This window comes from Liolophura sinensis, chromosome 6 (assembly GCF_032854445.1).
Source record: "Liolophura sinensis isolate JHLJ2023 chromosome 6, CUHK_Ljap_v2, whole genome shotgun sequence".
Classification (NCBI taxonomy): domain Eukaryota; kingdom Metazoa; phylum Mollusca; class Polyplacophora; order Chitonida; family Chitonidae; genus Liolophura; species Liolophura sinensis.
Genome location: NC_088300.1, coordinates 50,893,141 through 50,917,151, shown reverse-complemented (window position 1 = coordinate 50,917,151; position 24,011 = coordinate 50,893,141). Strand labels below are relative to the sequence as shown.

Below are 24,011 nucleotides of genomic sequence, written 5' to 3'. Positions count from 1 at the left end.
TGCACAAACGACTATAGGACTCTTGATCATGGAAGAAAACGTGTTATGTAGACAGACTACATAGTAAAACAGGCATTTATGTATTTATATGTATATATAGTGTTACGACCCAAACTGTCTGTATTATAAAGAGATGGCTTGTTCGAAATACACGACAGTTTAGCCGCACAAAAAAGTAACCAAAACCAGCAGATTTTATTTTACAACAATTTATTAGCTTAACAAGAACAGATAATAAGACTTATACAAATACTAAAGTACTTAAGTTTAACAAGAAAGGATAGCAGTATCTATACAAATACTAAAGTACTTACGGTGTCAAGTCCAAACGGACGCATATATTCCACAATATATATACCACACAGACATAAATGCTCAGAGGCAAATCCACAAGAGGGAAAATCCACAGTATAACTGAGTGTATGACGAAATATACACAAAATTCCACAGACAGGGTCCGTGACGTGTGGTAATAGGCACAGAGGATACAAGAGCACAAATTAAACATACAAGTTCAGACTGAACAAGTGCTCGGTGGAGATAGGATATAACAAAGCTAGAGGCTATAGAGACACCAAATTTCAGCACAAAAGGCCTACTAAAGTAATACACAGCAAAAGCATCCAAACTCTCAATAATTCTCCGTTCTCCGTTCTCTGTTCTCCTGATTTCATAGGTCTTATATAGCCTGGTGGAATAGTCCAGAATAAGAAAATTCCTGAACACTTGATGTAAACAAACAGTCACCGAACTGAGCGTATTCTGGAACATTCTAAGGTAGAGGCAGACAGCACTCCCTGAACTTAGCATATGTAAACAGTGGCAAGCAACATTTAGAAACTGACGGCAGTCGTGCACATAACAATAGGTGTGAGTGGCTGAGAATGTTTTAGTTTTAGCAAAACTTCCCAGACACCGCATGGAGTCAGACTATCATACCACAAGCAATTAGGCATTTTTAAGAGACAGGCCTCCTAAATAAGGCAGTACCAAGATACTTGATAAAACTCAGCGTTGATAGCACCCACCGCGTCTCGAGCATGACTCTCTGCCATCTCAGAGCACTTGCTTTCGGTGAGGGTCGCTGTTTAATACACAACTTCACCTGGGCGCTGCAGATCATCTGATAACTGGCTATTAAAGATGCCTTATACAAATTTTAGAAGGAATGACAGAGTCGTGATATACTCACTATGATCATAAGGGGATTTAGTGTCAGTTGTGTTTCGTACCTAACTTGAAACACAGGAATAATGAAACACTTGAAACACAGGAATAATGAATAAACAATGAACCCATGCATGACATTGCATGCAGAGATTCATACGGTACAACGCTAACTGTATTTCTATTTATATCGATGCTTGAAGTACTCCAGGAAAATCCCAGAGAGAAGGCGGGCGAAGGTAGTGATGTGTAATTTTGCTTTCACTTTCGTTATAGGTGTGCCACGTCATCTGTCTCTCCAACCTGTTCATTTAGCCAGAAAGCATCCAGAAGGGTGGTAATCTTTAGCTTGCCAGCGATCAATATATTTCAGGTGAGTTGTCGACACTACAGATATAGGATTAATTCCTCTTCACAGAACGTGTCAGTGTTTTAAGTCTTCTGGCAGAAGAGTTGATTACCGAGTACAAACATTCAGTTTCTAACGCTTTTCTCTGTCAGCCTGGAGCAGGCCTACTGATGTAGCCTATCTCAGCGTTGTATCGATCAAGGCCTGCAAGCTTACCGAGGGAGATTTAACGTGCTATATAGGCCAAAACATACCAAATATACACGGTTTATGCCCGCCTATATAGAACCCAGCGGTCTAGAATGGGTCTGTTCAGAGACTACATGTTATTACCCACCGGGTCGCATGTTCGAATCGACGTATAGCTCATCATACGTCCTAGGGTCTGTGGGGCACTTAATGTGGATTTCACCTATACGCTCGGCTAACTTTGCTGTATCTTTATGACATTCTTAGCTACTTGCCCAGTTTAATCACATTTACAAATTTTCACATGTTTATTTCAGTACTCTTATGTGATGGACAAATAAAGAAATCACAGTAATGAATAGCTTACATGTACTTGTTGAATCATATATTATAATCAGTTTTAGTTAATGTCGACTTATTGTCCTATGATCGGTTATTCAAAAATGTATTAGCTCATACTTGTATTAAGTCAAATTTTATAGTCAAAGGTTTAGCAAACCCCAGAAGCAAATACTCTTGTTCCATCCCAATTATAGCAGTAGCAGATTTAGTGCATGTTTAATACATTATTACACAATCGCTTTGGGGTTATTTACAAAATGAAAAACTCGGCTTAGTTAAATCTGAAATTTAAGTTTGAACAGTTCTTTCTCCTCAGTTCACATAGCCTTGACCTGGCAGTAAACAGGGTAACCATGGCCCAGTCCAAACCCCTTCTCGTGGTCGCCATTGATATCGGTACAACATATTCTGGCTACGCCTTCTCCTTCCAACACGAGTTTCTGGCTGATAAACTCAAGATTACAACCAACAAGGTTTGGTCAGATGGAGACAACCACCTTCAGACCTCGTACAAAACCCCGACCTCTGCACTGATAGACCCGGATGGAGATTTTCACAGTTTCGGATATGAAGCGGAGACAAAGTACTCGAAACTCGCCAAAAACAAGGAGGAGAAAAACTGGTTGTTATTCCGTCGATTTAAGATGAACCTCTACAAATCTGAGGTAAGAAAAAAAGAGACCTGAAAACGACAACCTAAGCTCTAAAATCTTTATTTATTGCCACGATAAAATATGACGATGGAAATTTTCGTTTGCAAAAGTGGGGATATATACCCATGGATCTTAAAATACCCCATGGTACAATTCCTGATATCTCATCGCTCAGCATGCACTATTTGAATAAAGGATATAAGTACTGAAAGTAACCTTTCGATCATGAAGAGAAAAATGTGTGGTCTGCTCTGTTATTGTTAATAGGACTGGCACAGAACACACAGATGTTAATGATAAAAATGCAACAGAGGCAAGGGCATGCCATGTACACATGTCACATGTATGGATGAGTTACAAAAGTTGTGTCCCCTGGTACACTTTCTGCCCTTTGTGCACGGCGTATATTGCATGTTTTGTATCAAGTATTCCCTTACTAATTTAACAGTTATAGCTCTATTTTACTAGTTAGTATTTATTTATTTGACCTGTGTTTTACAAGGTACTCAAAAATATTTACTAGGAAGTAAGATGAACGAATATGGTTGTACAGTACCATTGCTTCAAGTACTGATAAGGGGTATGTTGCCTTTCTTTCGTACAAAAATACCACTTTATTGATTGCTTTTTTCATAATACACCTGCTTTAGTCTATCTGGTTTTTGTTTGTACCTCAGATAAGTGAGACTATGGAGCTGGAGTCGGTGTCCGGACAGCGGTTCAGTGCCCTCAGTGTATTGGCCATGTCAATACTGTACCTTAAGGAGCATTTCAGTCGAAGCCTTCAGCAGCAAGTGACTGACTCGGAGATCCAATACGTGCTGACGGTACCTGCTATCTGGGACGAGGATGCCAAGCAGTTCATGAGGAAAGCCGCTCTACAGGTACAAATTCCAGATAAAATTTTCATGTAATGGTTTCTTTGATGTTTATGATTTTCTATCATATAATTCGATTAACTGTTAATAATCTATTACACACAAAACGCTGGTGTTCAATTGGGTTATTATATTAACACTCAGCCTTGATATTTACTCAGGTGTAAAGAAAAGTCATTGTATTCTTTTGCCATATTCATAATTATGTTCACAATGATAAATACTTTTCGATATCATTTAAACAACTTATGATAGCATATGTTTACATATTTTGTTTCTTTAACCAGTCTGGCATACTTGGAGATCAACTGGCTATTGCACTGGAACCGGAAGCGGCCTCCATTTTCTGTCAGTCCTTATTAGCGAACAGCCGATCCGATGACGAATTCTGTGACGCAGACGACATCTCGCGGAATGGATCTCGCTACATTGTTGTGGACGCTGGAGGTATTTAACTTGATGTTAACGCATTATCCTTCGTATGCCATGTGCGTAGGGATTCTAGTCGTGGAATTAAATGTAAACCATTTTTGTCTTAACGATTCTATAAGATCTGACGGCATTGTACTCAATCGTTTCGTTGTTCAAATCGTACTGCACTTTGATTGCACGCGCTTTAGAAGACTGAGGACAATTACGTATTTATGCAGATGAAGTGGTAACTGTTCATCTAATCCATGAGCTCATGAGTTTATCCATATTGCCTCCTGCCTGGATATTCACAAGTTTAAATTATTGTTTATTAGAATGAACAACCAATGCGATAAAAGCTATATACTACGCCCAAGAAGTCAATTTACAAGATATTGATCATTGACAGAAAATCAGTTGTATTCGCTTGTGCCTTATAGAGCATATACTGAATAGATCTTATATATATTCAGTAGGTTTATAGACGCATGGATAATGTTACTCCTTGTCTAGGGATAGAAGTTTGAAATATACAGAAACTGTTTGATTTGGAGCAAGTGATTACCAGAAAATTGGCACAGAATTTTGATTAATCGTGTGGCGGTTATATGATCACACTGTAGACAATGTGGGCTGTTAAACCGTTAACGGCAAAAACTAGGTGTGGACATGGTTGATCAACAACACTGGCATAATAAACTATACAGGATCATTTCCCAGAATTTTGGACAGAGGGCTTTTACTCACATCATTTATTATTTTACTCACTCATTATTTTGAAACTGTGTGGCTTCTCTTCAATCTGTCATCCCTACATGTGTATCTAAATAAAGAATGTAACTCATGGGCCTAAACTTGGTTGATAACGTTTCATTTTACCCAGGTGGTACTGTGGACACGACAGTGCACGAGGTGATGCTAAGCGGGGATCTCAAAGAACTACACAAAGCCAGCGGGGGAGGTTGGGGCGGCACTCAGGTAGACGACCAGTTCACCGAACTGTTGCTCAAGATTTTTACCGTAAAGGTGATGAAGGAGTTCGGCAAACACCACAAATCGGATCGGCTGGAACTTGAGAAAGAATTTGAAATCAATAAACGGAGGATATCTAGTAATGATGAACAGAAATTCACCTTCCGGTTGCCGGCTTCTCTACATGAAACGTTCAGCTTTTACAGCAAGTGCTCGTTAGAGGACCAAGTGGCTGAGTCTGGGTTATCCAGAGATGTTCGGTTTACAGGTGATAAGATGAGAATCAGCGGTAAAGTGATGCAGTCGTTGATGAAACCAACCATTCAGAAAATTATCACTCATGTAGAAACACTAATGGCGGATCCCAAGTGTAGAGGAATTTCCCACATCTTACTGGTGGGTGGGTTTTCCGAATCGCCACTTCTCCAAGAGGAGTTCCGGAAGAACTTCCGGTCTGTGACTGTGGTCACTCCACTCGACGCCGTGTTGTCTGTGGTGAAAGGGGCGGTGATATTCGGCCATCGGCCCGGTGCCATTGGAATCCGTCTGGCTGCCTTTACTTACGGAATTCGTAGCTTATCCACTTTTGTTGATGGTGAACATGATCCTGACAAGTTAATTATGATTGAAGGTGAGAGGAAGTGCCAGGATATTTTTAACAGATTTGTTTCTGTTGACGAAGAAGTGCCATACGGTATGGAAACTAGCGAACATACCTTTAATCCGATTTACTCTGGACAAACAGAAATGGGGCTGGCAGTGTACAAATCCACGGTGACCAAACCCAAATATACAACTGACCCTTCATGTTTACAGTTAGGTACTTTCACAGTAGACATGCCGGATTTGACGGGAGAGAAGAAGCGTAAAGTCGGAGTGAAGTTTATAGTTGGTGGCACAGAGCTCAAGGTGAAAGCTCACGAGAAGACGACCGGGAAGATCTTCGACGCTACCTTTAACTTTGTGACAAAGTAAGTCAGACTATCTGTATGCTATCCAGAGCCACAGACAGCGGACTGAAGATAAAAAAACATATGAGCTCTTGGAACAGCTTACCCCAACCTAATATTCTGAACGCGGAAGGTGTCTGAACTTTGTTGCGAATACTGTTGTAATCTTTGATATCACTATCACTGAAGAATTGGTCTTGAGGCATCAACTAACAAGACGTGTCACGTGATTGTTGCTGTGTCAGTAAATGTATTAGATAGGATATCCTGTCAAAGATTGAGAACCAAGATATTTGTTTTTAGTAGGCACATATATTGCACATTCTGTGTTTATCATTTATGTTTAATATATGAAATTAACCAAAACTAGAATGTTCGTAGTTACGGATGGTTGCTACGCCAGTAAGTATTAGACAAGGTAAGCTTTCAAAGTAAACCCAAGATATATGTTTTGAGTTGACACATTACGGATTTGGTTTTTCTTATCATATATGTTTAACATATACAACTAACCAAGAATATGATGTTCTTAGTAGTTGTATTATTTATTTATAGTTTATGGACAGAATACGGTATAATATACCATAGAAAGACTCTGGAGATGCACAGTTGGCCGAAGTGGTTACCATGCCAACGCGGCGAAAAGACGTAGTACCCTTTTACCAATGTAGTCGCTGTGAGTTCAAGTCCAGCTCATGGTTGCTCCCTCCTTGGCCGTACACGTGCGAAAATTTCCAAACAACATGCGGGTGATTGTGGGATTCCCCTGGGCTCTGCCCGATTTCCTGACACCATAATGTTTGTCGCAGTCGAACAACTGAAATATTCTTGAGAGCGGCGTAAAACACCAATCAAATATGTAAATAAATCTTATCCGGAAAACTTCTAGAAAATAACATTAAAACGAGAATTGCGTCAAGGGTGCTCTAGGAAATTTGCGTTTGGAGTCGCTGAAAGCAGTCATAGAAATTGCAGCGATGGTTTGGGATGGGATAGTGCTGCAAATAGTGTTATCAAATTTTCGGTGCCAACTTTTTATGCCATATGTATTATGTATATCCAGTTACGCCTTTGATTAAATTAACGAGACATAAAAATATTGTCTTAAATTCTTAGGTACTAAATTGCTTAGTATGCATATGGAAAGGGTTCATACCTTTATGCTATTGTACATGCATTACTTTTACCTTGAGGTGAAATAGACGACAAATCACAGCTTTGCTTTTTGACTGATATTTATAGTTTATTGGATTATATGGTCTTGTATGGACGAGTCCTAGGCGCCCAGGAAAGGGACAAGCTTGCGAGTCCATACAGGACCATACAATCCAATAACCTATTTATTATACACCCACTTGTCAAAAACGTAAGTAAATATATTCGAACGCTAAACAAATTGGGTAAAACCGTGCTAATTATTTCATATCGCGTAACAATAGACGATAGCTGATTGCGGATGAATATGGAATACTGAATCGAGCATTTTCATAGGCTGACAGAAAACTGGGTCAGGCGCACGTGGCCGAAGCGGTTTTTTTAGAAATAGAAGTGTAAAGAAAAGGAATGCAGACGTTTCAGTGAAAATTAAGTGCAGTTATTGAACACTGCGCCACCGAACAGACTAGTGTGATCTTTACAGGATGAGGACGCAAGAAAAATAGAGTTTGCTGACAAAGTTAGCTGATTATCCGTGGGATTCTGTTCGGAAGTTGATGACATCGGAGTCGTGAAAACTTCGTTTGTGTGCACTTGAACTGACCGGCCAGGGAGTGTAAGCGCGAGAGATGTTTGACGGAAGGCGCGATTGCCCTGAAGTAAACTCGACATTTGCTTCTGCTGCACGTGATCTAATTTAGAATCACACTCCTGGATGCCAGCAAGGGATTTGTGTCCGGTGACCTGCATAATTTTATGTGGAGCGACGCCAGATTTTACAAGGGTTTGGAAGGTTGTTTTTTCGGACGGAGTGATTAGTTTTCTGGCCTTTCAGTCCAGCAGCCTCGGCTGCCCTCTTCATTAGCTCTCCCAAACGATGCTCTCCCATTGGAGTGGAGTAATACCACACAGCTGCATCAGGTTTGAGGCGACATTCGGGAAATGGTGTGAGGTAGAACGGACTGTCCGGAGACACAGATTTTTCTGGACCAGCACGGACGAACATCGTGTAATGTCGTCTGCTTGTTGACAAACAAAAAGTAGTCCGTACGTGTGACGTCACAGTTACAACTGTCCAATGTATTAAAAATATTGGACAGCTGTGACGTCAGGAAATGTCATCACTACTCCGGTTATGTATAGGTCAGTGGAGAGAATACCTCACCTAGTCAGTCAACTGACACGATACATGACATATTAACAACCATACTAAACAAACACCATACAGGATATCTCATATATTGACAGTTAAGTAACAGAATACATGACAATCACTAGCCATACTCAACAAATACCAGTCATGGTACCTCACCTATTTACAGCCAACTGCTTATGAAATATCCATGGTAGAACTTAAACGTACTTTTATGTAACTTTCCTTGTCATGTCTCACTTCAGATATGAACTGGATTCGTTTAATACATTATTAATCGTCCCAAAAAACAGGAGACATGATATCTCATCCACCTCATGTCAATTAACACGACACATGAGACATCACCAATGATACTCAACAAACACCAGGCACGATACCCCACAGTAAACTAACGTAATATATGACACACTAGACAGGAGACAGGATACCTCAGCTAATCACAGTCAACAGACACGATACATGAGACATTACCAATCATACTCAACAAACACGAGGCATGATACCTAACGGAATACATGACACACTAAACAGAAGACAGGATACCTTACCTATTCACAGTTAACTGACACGATAATAAGACATTGTCAGTCATACTCCAAAAACACTAGACATGATACCTCACCTATAACTCGTCAACTGACACGATACATTACACATTACCAACCATACTAAACAAACACCAAACAGCATACCTCACCTATTCAGTCAACTGACACTATACGTGACACATTACCAACCATACTCAACAAACACCACACAGGATGCCTCACATACTCAAAGTCAAGTAACACAATACATGACATTCACCAGTCATAACAAATACCACACTGGATAGCTGTTTACAGCCAACTGCTTAGGAAACATCAACTGCAGAACTGAAATGTACTTTTATGTAACTTTCCTTTTCATGTCTCACTTTAGAGGTAAACTTGATTCGTTTTCACTGATACCGGCGGTAATATTTATCTATGCCCACGGAGTAAACCACCAGTGATTCCTTGACGAGACCCCGGTAACGGCTTAAATCAAGACACATACTACCTGTATTGCTCCTGCTTTTATGCCACTCCTTTAACTACTTTTATATGACGGCGACGCCGATGTCTATCTCCAGCAGAACTTAACAAGCCGTCATCATCATTCAGTCACACACCCGCTCAAGTTTGCAAAGGGCTTATGCAAACAGAAAATTTCAGACGCAGCTGTGAAATGGACTAAATGTACAGAGATCACTAAAAGATCAATTATATTTCAAATAAGTTAATTTGACATCACGGTTTATTGTGATACCAAGCTATGCAGATGATTATGCCGTTTTAGCCCCCAGTCGTACAGAGAGAGTGAAAAGTGCTTCTATTATCAGATTTTACTTGTCATCAAACGTTGTGTATGTGAACAATCTATGCATGTTGTTTCTTCTTTGCTGTCCATCGTTATAGGGAAACTACTATTTCATTGGGTAATCTGTTTATATTAATATTCATCAGCTATTCTTGGGTGGATCGGTCCTTTCCGCCTGTTGAATGAAGGCGATACACATATCTACATTATAAACGACGTGTAAGACGTGATAAAATGGAGACGTAACGAGCGATTACAGCTTAATGAGAGTGGAGGGAATTGATGTCAGATTAATTCCTCGTGAAAGGATCTTTCATTGACGGGATTATATAACTCTTCTAATTCACACACTGGCTGCTGATTAGAAACATTCCAGCTATAATTCCTTTCTCTACAAACAGCATGTGTAAGTGCTGTTCTCACTCACGCACAAGGGACTAGAGAACTCTTGACTATGGAAGAAAACGTGTTATGTAGACATAGACTACACAGTAAAACAGGCATGTATGTGTTTATATGTATACATAGTCGTGATTGGTTGTGAACGTTTTGCTTTTAGTAAAACTTCCCAGACACCGCATGAAGTCAGATTATAATACTATAAGCAATTGGGCATTTTAAAGAGACATGCCTCCTAAATGAGGAAGTACCAAGATACTTGATAAAACTCAGCGCTAATAGCACCCACCGCGTCACAAGCCGACTCTCTGATCACTCGGCCATCTCAGAGCACCTGCTTTCGGTGAGGTTAATACACAAATTCACCTGGAGCTGCAGGTCCCCTGATAACTGGCTGTTAAAAATGCCTAATACGAATTCCAAAAGGAATCACCAAATACACTCACTATGATCATTAAAGGGATTTAATGTCAGTAGTGTATCATACCTATCTTGATCAGCAATAATGAATAAACAATGAACCAATGAACAATAAACCCATGCATGACCATACCAATGCTTCCAGAGCGAAGCCGGGCGAAGGCAGTGATGTGCAATCGTACTTTCACTTTCGTTATAGGTGTTCCACGTCATCTGTCTCTCCAACCTGCTCATTTAGCCAGAAATCACCCTGCACAAACAGCCATCTTTAGCTTGCCGGCGACCAATTTGAGGTGAGTTGTCGACATTACAGATATCGGACTAATTCCCCTTCACAGAATCATGTCAGTGTTGTAAGTCTTCTGGGAGAAAAGTTGATTGTCTAGTACAAACATTCAGTTTCTAACTCTTTTCTCTGTCAGCCTTGAGCAGGCATAGTGATGTAGTATAGCTCAGTGTTGTACCGATCAAGGCCTGCAAGCTTACCGAGGGAGATTTAACGTGCTATATAGGCCAAAACTTACCCAGTATACAAGGTTTATGTCCGCCTATATAGAACCCAGCGGTCTGGAATGGGTCTGTTCAGAGACTACATGTTATTACCTGACGGATCGCTTGTTCGAATGGGCGTATAGGGTGTGTGGGGGACACAATATGGTTTCCCCTATACGCTCGGCTAGCCTTTGCTGTATCATCAAGATATTCTTAGGTCCTGGCCCAATTTAATCAGATTTGCAAATATTCACATGTTTATTTCACTACTCTTATCTGATAGACAGATAAATGGCATTAATGAATAGCTTACATATACTTGTTGAATCATATATTATAATCAGTGTCAGTTAACATCGACTTATTGTCCTGGGATCTGCTGTTCAAGCGTGTATTACCTCACACCTGTAGTTAAATGTTTAGCAAACCTCAGAAGCCAATATTGTTGTCCCATGCCAATTATAACCGCAGCAGATTTAGTGCATGTTTAATGCATTATTACACTATCGCTTTGTGGCTAATTACAAATTAAAATTGAAGCTCGGCTTAGAGATAAATCTGAAATTTAGGTTTGAGCAGTCCTCTCTCCTCAGTTGACATAGCCTTGACCTGGCAGTAAACCGGGTAACCATGGCCCAGTCCAAACCCCTTCTCATGGTCGCCATTGATATCGGTACAACATATTCTGGCTACGCCTTCTCCTTCCAACACGAGTTTCTGGCTGATAAACTCAAGATTACAACCAACAAGGTTTGGTCAGATGGAGACAACCACCTTCAGACCTCGTACAAAACCCCGACATCTGTACTGTTTGACCCGGATGGAGATTTCCACAGTTTCGGATATGAAGCGGAGACAAAGTACTCGCAAGTCGCCAAAAACAAGGAGGAAAAAAACTGGTTGTTATTCCGTCGATTTAACATGAGCCTCTACAAATCTGAGGTGAGACACAAAAACAAAAACTACCTGGCATGTAAAATCTTTATTTATTACCACTACAATACACGTCGATAATTCAAGATGACGATGATTTTCGTTTGCAAAAGTGGGGATATATACCCATGGATCTTGAAATACCCCATGGTACAATTCCTGATATACCATCGCTCAGCATGCACTGTTTGTATAATGGATATAAGTACTGAAGATAACATTTCGATCATGAACAGAAAATGTGCGGTGTGCTCTGTTATTGTTAATAGGACTGGCATAGACGAATGTTAATGGAGAAGAAAAGCAACAAATACAAGAGCATGACATGTACACATGTCACCTGTATATGGAAATGCGAAGGATCAGTTACAAAAGTTGTGTCCCCTGTTTTACTTTCTGCCCTGTCTACACAGAGATTATTGCATGTCTTTTGTGAAACATTAACTTGCAAATTTAACAGTTATATCTCTGTTTTACTAGCAAATATTTATTTATTTCACTGGTGTTTTACACCGTATTCAAAATATTTACTAGTAAATAAGCTTAACGAATAAGATAGTACCGTACCATTCCTACAATTACCATTTCTTTTGTACAAAAATACCACTTTATTGATTGATTTTTGTCATAATACATCTGCATTAGTCTATCTGGTTTTTCTTTGTACCTCAGATAAGTGAGACTATGGAGCTGGAGTCGGTGTCCGGACAACGGTTGAATGCCCTCAGTGTATTTGCCATGTCAATACTGTACCTTAAGGAACATTTCAGTGGAAGCCTTCAGCAGCAAGTTCTTGACTCGGAGATCCAATACGTGCTGACGGTACCTGCTATATGGGACGAGGACGCCAAGCAGTTCATGAGGAAAGCCGCTCTACAGGTACAAATTCCAGATGAAATTTTCATGTAATGGTATCTTTGATGTTTATGATTTTCTATCATATAATCAGATTAACTGTTAATAATCTATTACACACAAAATGCTGGTGTTCAATTGGGTTATTGTTTTAACACTCAGCCTTGATATTTACTCAGGTGTAAAGAAAAGTCATTGTATTCTTTTGCCATATTCATAATTATGTTCACAATGAAGAAACCCTTTTCGATATCATTTAAACAACAAATGATAGCATATATTTACATGTTTGTTTCTTTAACCAGTCTGGCATACTTGGAGACCAACTGGCTATTGCACTTGAACCGGAAGCGGCCTCCATTTTCTGTCAGTCCTTATTAGCGAACAGCCGATCACATGACGAATTCTGTGACGCAGACGACATCTCGCGGAATGGATCTCGATACATTGTTGTGGACGCTGGAGGTACCTGACTAAATCCGAACGTAAACGCATTATCATTCTTATGCCATGTGCGTAGGGATTCTAGTCGTGGAATTAAATCTAAAACATTTTTGTTTTAACGATTCTATAAGATCTGACGTCATTGTACTCAATCGTGTCGTTGTTCAAATCGTACTGCACTATGAAATGATTGCACGCGCTTCAGAGGACTGAGGACAATTACGTATTTATGCAGATGAAGTGGTAACTGTTCATCTAGTACATGAACTCTCCATATTGCCTCCCGCCTGGACATTCACAAGTTTAAACTGCTTATCTCGGAACTGAAGTTTGAAATATACAGAAACCCTTTGATTTGGGACAGTTAATAGGTAGAGAAATGGAGATTAATCGGGTAGGGGTTATATGATCACACTGTAGACAGTGTGGGCTGTTGAACTGTTGACGGCAAAAGCCAGGTGTGGGCAACGTCAATAAACAGCAAAGGTATGGAACTATACAAGATCATTTCCCAGAATTTTGGACACAGGGGTTTTACTCACATCATTTATTTCAGCTAAGCTCATTATTTTGAAACTGTGTGGCTTCTCTTCAATCTGTCATCCCTACACGTGTATCTACATAAAGAATGTAACTCATGGGCCTAAACTTGGTTGATAACGTTTCATTTTACCCAGGTGGTACTGTGGACACGACAGTGCACGAGGTGATGTTCACTGGGGACCTCAAAGAACTACACAAAGCCAGCGGGGGAGGTTGGGGCGGCACTCAGGTAGACGACCAATTCACCGAACTATTGCTCAAGATTTTTACCGTAAAGGTGATAAAGGAGTTCGGCAAAAACCACAAATCGGATTGGCTGGATCTTGAGAAAGAATTTGAAATCAATAAACGGAGGATATCTAGTAATGATGAACAGAAATTCAGCTTCCGGTTGCCGGCTTCTCTACATGAAACGTTCAGCTTTCACAGCAAGTGCTCGTTAGAGGACCAAGTGGCTGAGTCTGGGTTATCCAAAGATGTTCGGTTTACAGGTGACAAGATGAGAATCAGCGGTAAAGTGATGCAGCCTTTGATGAAACTAACCATTCAAAAAATTATCACTCATGTAGAAACACTAATGGCGGATCCCAAGTGTAGAGGAATTTCCCACATCTTACTGGTGGGTGGGTTTTCTGAATCGCCACTTCTCCAAGAGGAGTTCCGGAAGAACTTCCGGTCAGTAACTGTGGCCACTCCTCTAGACGCCGTCCTGTCTGTGATGAAAGGGGCGGTGATATTCGGCCATCGACCGGGCACCATTGGAATCCGCCTTGCCGCATTTACTTACGGAAATAGGACATCAAGAGTTTTTATTGATGGTGATCATGCCCCTGAGAAGTTATTCATAGCTGAAGGCAAAAGGTTATGCCGTAACATTTTCAACATATTTGTTACGATGAACGAAGAAGTACCATACGGTATGGAAAGTAGAGAGCAGACCTTTTCCCCGGTTTATTCTGGACAAACAACGATGGGACTTGCAGTATTTTAATCCACGGCGACGAAACCCAAATATTCAACTGACCCTTCATGTTTTAAATTAGGCAGTTTCACAGTAGACATGCCGGATTTGACGGGAGAGAAGAAGCGTACAGTTGGAGTTAAGTTTATAGTTGGCGGCACAGAGCTCAAGGTGAAAGCTCACGAGAAGACGACCGGGAAGATCTTCGACGCTACCTTTAACTTTGTGACAAAGTAAGTCAGACTATCTGTATGCTATCCAGAGCCACAGACAGCGGACTGAAGATAAAAAAAATATGAGCTCTTGGAACAGCTCACCCCAACCTAATTTTGTGAACACGGAAGGGGTCTGAACTTTGTTGATGAATACTGTTGTAATGTTTGATATCACTTTCACTGAAGAATTGGTCTTGAGGCATCAACTAACAAGACGTGTCACGTGATTGTTGGTGTGTCAGTAAATGTATTAGATAGGATATCCTGTCAAATATTAAGACCCAAGATATTTGTTTTTAGTAGGCACATATATTGCACATTCTGTGTTTATCATTTATGTTTAATATATGAAATTAACTAAAAATAGAATGTTCGTAGTTACGGATGGTTGCTGCGCCAGTAAGTATTAGACAAGGTAAGCTTTCAAAGTAAACCCAAGATATATGTTTTCAGTTGACACATTACAGATTTGGTATTTCTTATGTGTAACATATACAACTAACCAAGAATATGATGTTCTTAGTAGTAGTATTTTGTATTTGTAATTTATGGACAGAATACGGTATAATATACCATAGAAAGACTCTGAGAGCCTGGAGATGCACAGTTGGCCGAAGTGGTTACCACGCCAACGCGGCGAAAAGACGTAGTACCCTTTTACCAATGTGGTCGCTGTTCAAGTCCAGCTCATGGTTGCTTCCTCCATGGCCGCACGTGCGAAAATTTCCAAACAACATGCGGGTGATTGTGGGATTCTCCTGGACTCTGCCCGATTTCCTGACACCATAATGTTTATCGCCGTCGAAAACTGAAATATTCTTGAGAGCGACGTAAAACACCAATCAAATATGTAAATAAATCTTATCCGGAAAACTTCTAGAAAATAACACTAAAACGAGAATTGCGTCAAGGGTGCTCTAGGAAATTTGCGTTTGGAGACGCTAAAAGCAGTCATAGAAATTGCAGCGATGTTTTGGGATGGGATAGTGCTGCAAATAGCGTTTTCAGATTTTCGGTGCCAGCTTTTTATGCCATGTGTATTATGTATATCCAGTTACGCCTTTGATTACATTAACGAGACATAAAAATGTTGCCTTAAATTCTTGGGTACTAAATTGCTTAGTATGCATATGGAAAGGGTTCATACCTTTATGCTATTGTACATGCATTACTTTTACCTTGAGGTGAAATAGACGATAAATCACAGCTTTGCTTTTTGGCTGATATTTATAGCTTATTGGATTCTATGGTCTTGTATGGACGAATCCTAGGCGCCCAGGAAAGGGGCAAGCTTGCGAGTCCATACAGGACCATACAATCCAATAACCTGTTTCTTATACACCAACTTGTCAAAAACGTAAGTAAATATACTCGAACGCTAAACAAACTGGGTAAAACCGTGCTAATTATTTCATATCGCGTAACAATAGACGATAGCTGGTTGCGGATGAATATGGAATACTAAATGGAGCACTTTCATTGGCTGACAGAAAACTGGGTCAGGGACACGTGGCCGAAGCGGTATTTTACAAATAGAAGTATAAAGAAAAGGAATGCAGACGTTTCAGTGAAAATTAAGTGCATTTATTGAAAACTGCGCCACCGAACAGACTAGTGTGATCTTTACAGGATGAGGACGAAAGAGAAGTAGAGTTTGCTGACAAAGTTAGCTGATTATGCACGGGATTCTGTGCAAAAGTTGATGGCATCGGAGTTCTGAAAACTTCGTTTGTGTGCACTTGAACTGACCGGCCAGGGAGTGGAAGTGCGAGAGATGGTTGACTGAAGGCGCGATTGCCCTGAAGTAAACTCGACATTTGCTTCTGCTCTACGTGATCTAATTTAGAATCATACTCCTGGATGCTAGCAAGGGATTTGTGTCCGGTGACCTGCATAATTTTATGTGGAGCGACGCCAGATTTTACAAGAGTTTGGACGGTTGTTTTTTCGGACGGAGTGATTAGTTTTCTGGCCTTTCAGTCCAGCAGCCTCGGCTGCCCTCTTCATTAGCTCTCCCAAACGATGCTCTCCCATTGGAGTGGAGTAATACCACACAGCTGCATCAGGTTTGAGGCGACATTCGGGAAATGGTAAGGGGTAGAACGGACTGTCCGCAGACACAGATTTTTCTGGACCAGCACGGACGAACATCGTGTTATGTCGCCTGCTTGCTGACAAACAAAAAGTAGTCCGTACGTGTGACGTCACAGTTACAACTGTCCAATATATTAAAAATATTGGACAGTTGTGACGTCAGGAAATGTCATCACTACTCCGGTTATGTATAGGTCAGTGGAGAGGATACTTCACCTAGTCAGTCAACTGACACGATACATGACACATTACCAACCATGCTCAGCAAACACCACACAGGATATCACATATTCACAGCTAAGTAACAGAATACATGAACTCGTTGAATTCACTGATTCATGATTGTCCATATTGCACATATAACAGCAATTGACATTTATAATAGAGATTGATTACGTTGGCATTGCATGTAGAGATTTATACGGTACAACGCTAACTGTATTTCTATTTATATTGATTCTTGATGTACTCCAGGAAAATCCCAGAGCCAAGCCGGGCGAAGGCAGTGGTGTGCAATTTTACTTTCACTTTCGTTATAGGTGTGCCACGTCATCTGTCTCTCCAACCTGCTCTTTTAGCCAGAAATCACCCTGCACAAACAGCCATCTTTAGCTTGCCGGCGACCAATTTGAGGTGAGTTGTCGACATTACAGATATCGGACTAATTCCCCTTCACAGAACCGTGTCAGTGTTGTAAGTCTTCTGGGAGAAAAGTTGATTGTCGAGTACAAACATTCAGTTTCTAACTCTTTTCTCTGTCAGCCTTGAGCAGGCGTAGTGATGTAGTATAGCTCAGCGTTGTACCGATCAAGGCCTGCAAGCTTACCGAGGGAGATTTCACCTGCTATATAGGCCAAAACTTACCCAGTATACAAGGTTTATGTCCGCCTATATAGAACCCAGCGGTCTGGAATGGGGCAGTTCAGAGACTACATGTTATTTCCCGCCGGATCGCTTGTTCGAATGGGCGTATAGGGTGTGTGGGGGACACAATATGGTTTCCCCTATACGCTCGGCTAGCCTTTGCTGTATCATCAAGATATTCTTAGGTCCTGGCCCAATTTAATCAGATTTGCAAATATTCACATGTTTATTTCACTACTCTTATCTGATAGACAGATAAATCTCATTAATGAATAGCTTACATATACTTGTTGAATCATATATTATAATCAGTGTCCGTTAACATCGACTTATTGTCCTGGGATCTGCTGTTCAAACGTGTATTACCTCACACCTGTAGTTCAATGTTTAGCAAATACCAGAAGCCAATACCGTTGTCCCATCCCAATTATAACAGCAGCAGATTTAGTACATGTTAAATGCATTATTACACAATCGCTTTGGGGCTAATCACAAAATTGAAGCTCGGCTTAGAGATAAATCTGAAATTTAACCTGGACCTTGACCTGGCAGGAAACAGGATAACCATGGCCCAGTCCAAACCCCTTCTCGTGGTCGCCATTGATATCGGTACAACATATTCTGGCTACGCCTTCTCCTTCCAACACGAGTTTCTGGCTGATAAACTCAAGATTACAACCAACAAGGTTTGGTTAGATGGGGACAACCACCTTCAGACCTCGTACAAAACCCCGACATCTGTACTGTTTGACCCGGATGGACATTTCCACAGTTTCGGATATGAAGCGGAGACAAAGTACTCGCAACTCGCCAAAAACAAGGAGGAGAAAAACTGGTTGTTATTCCGTCGATTTAAGATGAGCCTCTACAAATCTGAGGTAAGACACAGAAACGAAAACTACCTTGGGTGTAAAATCTTTATTTATTACCACTACAATACACGTCGATAATTCAAGATGACGATGGAAATTTTCGTTTGCAGAAGTGGGGATGTATACCAATGGATCTTGAAATACCCCATGGTACAATTCCTGATATACCATCGCTCAGCATGCACTGTTTGTATAATGGATATAAGTACTGAAGATAACATTTCGATTATGAACAGAAAATGTGCGGTGTGCTCTGTTATTGTTAATAGGACTGGCATAGACGAATGTTAATGGGGGAAAAAAGCAACAAATACAAGAGCATGACATGTACACATGTCACCTGTATATTGAAATGCGAAGGATCAGTTACAAAAGTTGTGTCCCCTGTTTTACTTTCTGCCCTATCTACACAGAGATTATTGCATGTCTTTTGTGAAACATTAACTTGCAAATTTAACAGTTATATCTCTGTTTTACTAGCAAATATTTATTTATTTCACTGGTGTTTTACACCGTATTCAAAAATTTTTACTAGTAAATAAGCTTAACGAATAAGATAGTACCGTACCATTCCTACAATTACCATTTCTTTTGTACAAAAATACCACTTTATTGATTGATTTTTGTCATAATACATCTGCATTAGTCTATCTGGTTTTTGTTTGTACCTCAGATAAGTGAGACTATGGAGCTGGAGTCGGTGTCCGGACAACTTTTGAATGCCCTCAGTGTATTTGCCATGTCAATACAGTACCTTAAGGAGCATTTCAGACGAAGCCTTCAGCAGCAAGTGGCTGACTCGGAGATCCACTACGTGCTGACGGTACCTGCTATATGGGGCGAGGATGCCAAGCAGTTCATGAGGAAAGCCGCTATGCAGGTACAAATTCCAGATGAAATTTTCATGTAATGGTTTCTTTGATGTTTATGATTTTCTATCATATAATCCGATTAACTGTTAATAATCTATTACACACAAAACGCTGGTGTTCACTTGGGTTATTGTTTTAACACTCAGCCTTGATATTTACTCAGGCGTAAAGAAAAGTCATTGTATTCTTTTGCCATATTCATAATTATGCTCACAATGATAAATCCTTTTCGATATCATTTAAACAACACATGATAGCATATATTTACATGTTTTGTTTCTTTAACCAGTCTGGCATACTTGGAGATCAACTGGCTATTGCACTGGAACCGGAAGCGGCCTCCATTTTCTGTCAGTCCTTATTAGCGAACAGCCGATCCGATGACGAATTCTGTGACGCAGGCGACATCTCGCGGAATGGATCTCGATACATTGTTGTGGACGCTGGAGGTATTTAACTTAATGTAAACGCATTATCATTCGTATGCCATGTGCGTAGGGATTCTAGTCGTGGAATTAAATCTAAACAGTTTCTATTTTAACGATTCTATAAGATCTGACGGCATTGTACTCAATCGTGTCGTTGTTCAAATCGTACTGCACAATGAAATGATTGCACGCGCTTCAGAAGATTGATGACAATTACGTATTTATGCAGATGAAGTGGTAACTGTTCATCTAGTACATGAACTTTCCATATTGCCTCCTGCCTGGATATTCACAAGTTTAAATTATTATTCATTAGAATTAACAACCATGGCGATGAAGCTATATACTACGCCGAAGAAGTCAATTTACAAGATATTGATCATTGACAGAAAATCAGTTGTATTCGCTTGTGCCTTATAGAGCATATACTGAATAGATTTTATATATACTGAATAGGTTTATAGACGCATATATAATGTTACTGTTTATCTCGGAATTGAAGTTTGAAAAATACAGAAACCCTTTGATTTGGAACAGTTAATTAGCAGAAAATAGGTAGAGAAATGGAGATTAATCGGATAGGGGTTATATGATCACACTGTAGACAGTGTGGGCTGTTGAACTGTTGACGGCAAAAGCTAGGTGTGGGCAACGTCAATAAACAGCAAAGGTATGATGGAACTATACAAGATCATTTCCCAGAATTTTGGACAGAGGGCTTTTACTCACATCATTTATTTCAGCTAAGCTCATTATTTTGAAACTGTGTATTTTGAATCTGTCATCTTGACACGTGTATCTACATAAAGAATGTAACTCATGGGCCTAAACTTGGTTGATAACGTTTCATTTTACCCAGGTGGTACTGTGGACACGACAGTGCACGAGGTGATGCTAAGCGGGGATCTCAAAGAACTACACAAAGCCAGCGGGGGAGGTTGGGGCGGCACTCAGGTAGACGACCAGTTCACCGAACTGTTGCTCAAGATTTTTACCGTAAAGGTGATGAAGGAGTTCGGCAAAAACCACAAATCGGATTGGCTGGATCTTGAGAAAGAATTTGAAATCAATAAACGGAGGATATCTAGTAATGATGAACAGAAATTCAGCTTCCGGTTGCCGGCTTCTCTACATGAAACGTTCAGCTCTCACAGCAAGTGCTCGTTAGAGGACCAAGTGGCTGAGTCTGGGTTATCCGAAGATGTTCGGTTTACAGGTGACAAGATGAGAATCAGCGGTAAAGTGATGCAGTCGTTGATGAAACCAACCATTCAGAAAATTATCTCTCATGTAGAAACACTAATGGCGGATCCCAAGTGTAGAGGAATTTCCCACATCTTACTGGTGGGTGGGTTTTCCGAATCGCCATTTCTCCAAGAGGAGTTCCGGAAGAACTTCCGTTCTGTGAATGTGGTCACTCCACTGGACGCCGTATTGTCTGTGGTGAAAGGGGCGGTGATATTCGGCCATCGGCCCGGTGCCATTGGAATCCGTCTGGCTGCCTTTACTTACGGAACTGATATCTTATCCACTTTTGACGATCGTGAACATGATCCTGACAAGTTAATTATGATTGAAGGAGTGAGGATGTGCGAGGATATATTTGACAGATTTGTTTCTGTTGACGAAGAAGTGCCACACGGTATGGAAACTAGCGAACATACCTTGAATCCGATTTACTCTGGACAAACAGAAATGTGGCTTGCAGTGTACAAATCCACGGTGACGAAACCCAAATATACAACTGACCCTTCATGTCTTAAGTTAGGTAGTTTCACAGTAGACATGCCGGATTTGACGGGAGAGAAGAAGCGTAAAGTTGGAGTGAAGTTTATAGTTGGCGGTACAGAGCTCAAGGTGAAGGTACACGAGAAGACGACCGGGAAGATCTTCGACGCCATCTTTAACTTTGTGACTAAGTAAGTCAGACCATCTATATACTATCCAGAGGCAAAGAAGGCGGACTTAAGATTAAAAATGTGTACATGGGAGCTCTTGGAACAGCTTACCTCGACCAAATATTCTGAACACGAAAGGAATTAGACATTTGTCGCTGAACACTGTTGTAATCTTTGAAAGCACATTCACTGAAAAACTAACAAGAGGTATCAGGTGATTGTTGCTGTGTCAGTAAATGTATTAGATAAGATATCCTTTTAAATTTTAAGACCCAAAATATTTGCTTTTAGTAGATACATATTTTGCACATTTTGTGTTTATCATTTATGTTTAACATATACAATTAACCAAAAATATAGTGTTCGTAGTATGCGGATGGTTGCTGCGCCAGTAAGTATTAGACAAGGTAAGCTGTCAGAGTAAACCGAAGAAATTTTATTTTTAACTGACACATTACATATTTGGTGTTTCTTATCATATATGTTTAACATATACAACTAACTAAGAATACAGTCTAATATACCATAAAAATTTGAGAGTCTATTAGTCTGATCTGGCGATATGATCCAGTGCCCTTTCACTAATGCTGTCGCTGTGAGTTCAAGTTCAGCTCATGCTGGGTTCCTCCCTGGCCCGCACGTGCGAAAAATTGCCATCAACCTGTGTGGTTGTGGGATATCCCTGTGCTCTGCCCGATTTCCTCCCACCATAATGTTTGCCACCGTCAAGAAATGAAATATTCTTGATTACGGCGTAAAACACCAATCAAATATGCATATAAACCTTTCCCGTTAAAGTACAATAAAACAACACTAAAACGAGACTTGCTCCAGGAAATTGCGTTTGGAGTCGCTAAAACCTGTCCTAGAAATTACAATGATATTTTGGGATCGAATAGTGCTGCAGATAGTGTTATCAGATCTTCTTCTTATATCGTATGTATTATGCATATCCAGGTATGTCGTTAAATAATCGAGACATATCTCATGTTGCCTTAAATCTTGGATACTAAATTGCTAAGTATGCATGTGGGAAGGGTTCGTACCTCTGTGCTATTGTACATGTATTACTTTAACCTTGAGGTGAAACAGGCGATAAATCACAGCTTTGTTTTTTGGATGATTTGTGGCGATATGAAAGAGTAGATGAACTAAGCCTTGAACGTAACAAATATCCGTTCACTTTTTGGTTTACTAATTGTTTCCATTAAGATGTTAGAAAATTTCATCATTACTCTGGTTATGTAAAAGGCTGTATCCCTGAATAAAAGTTATCTCGATGACATCGAAGACGTTTTGCCAGTAAACAGATGTTATTAAACGTCAGCTCAATTAATCAACTACCTGGGCCTTGGGGACCGTGACGGTTAGCACGCCAGCGCGGCGCATTTATCAATGACCCAAGAGCCTTTCTTCATTGCGGTCGCTGTGAGTTCAAGTCCAACTCACGATGGCTCCCTCTCTGGCCGTACGTGGAAAGGTTTTCCAGCAACCTGCGAATGGTTGTGGATTTCTCCCGGGCTCTGCCTGGTTTCCTCCCACCATAATACTGACCGCCGTCGTGTAAGTCAAATATTCTTGAGTGCGGCGTAAAAGAAATCAAATAAATAAAAAAAACTCAAATAATCACATAAACATCAGATATGACACCTCACATAATTACAGTTAACTGCCATAATACATAACACACCAAACATAATACGTGTACATAATCTATTCACCGTCAACTGACACGATACATGACATATTATACCAATAATATCTGGCAAACACCAGACAGGATAACAAACAGGAGACAGGGTTTCTCACAGGTAACTGACATGATGTGTGATGCTTTACCAACCGTACAAGTAGCAGATAATTTATTTATTTGATTAGTGATTTACGCCTTGTTCAAGAATATTTCAATTATACGACGGCGGCCAGCATAAGTAACAGATAAGATACCTCCCATATTTACATGCAGTCCACTGACACAATAGATGACACATTGCCTCAGTGTCATTACCTCAGTGTCAATACCTGTACGTCGTATGTTGGAAAGTTGGTGGACAGCTTGCCAAAGGTCGGTAGTTTACCTAACCCATAGAAAATGACTGCCATCCTATAAGCGAAAGATTCCTCAGGATGGTGATAAACAATCACAGTCAAATAAATT

General features: G+C 40.3%; 3 protein-coding genes across 3 annotated transcripts; all 3 read left to right on the top strand.

Moving 5' to 3' along the window:
* Nucleotides 1-2,400: 2,400 nt before the first annotated feature.
* LOC135467314 (heat shock 70 kDa protein 12B-like) lies at nt 2,401-5,936 on the top strand. The gene is made up of 4 exons (XM_064745083.1): nt 2,401-2,712; nt 3,378-3,584; nt 3,866-4,025; nt 4,873-5,936. The coding sequence occupies exons 1-4, from the start codon at nt 2,401-2,403 to the stop codon at nt 5,934-5,936; spliced, it is 1,743 nt and encodes a 580-aa protein (XP_064601153.1).
* A 5,568-nt stretch (nt 5,937-11,504) lies between these two features.
* On the top strand, nt 11,505-14,847 carry LOC135467313 (heat shock 70 kDa protein 12B-like). Its single transcript, XM_064745082.1, has 5 exons — nt 11,505-11,816; nt 12,480-12,686; nt 12,968-13,127; nt 13,784-14,566; nt 14,693-14,847. Exons 1-5 carry the CDS (start codon nt 11,505-11,507, stop codon nt 14,845-14,847), a joined length of 1,617 nt encoding a protein of 538 aa, XP_064601152.1.
* Nucleotides 14,848-18,349: 3,502 nt separating this feature from the next.
* Nucleotides 18,350-21,878, top strand: LOC135467312 (heat shock 70 kDa protein 12A-like). The gene is made up of 4 exons (XM_064745081.1): nt 18,350-18,661; nt 19,329-19,535; nt 19,817-19,976; nt 20,815-21,878. The coding sequence occupies exons 1-4, from the start codon at nt 18,350-18,352 to the stop codon at nt 21,876-21,878; spliced, it is 1,743 nt and encodes a 580-aa protein (XP_064601151.1).
* Nucleotides 21,879-24,011: the final 2,133 nt, after the last annotated feature.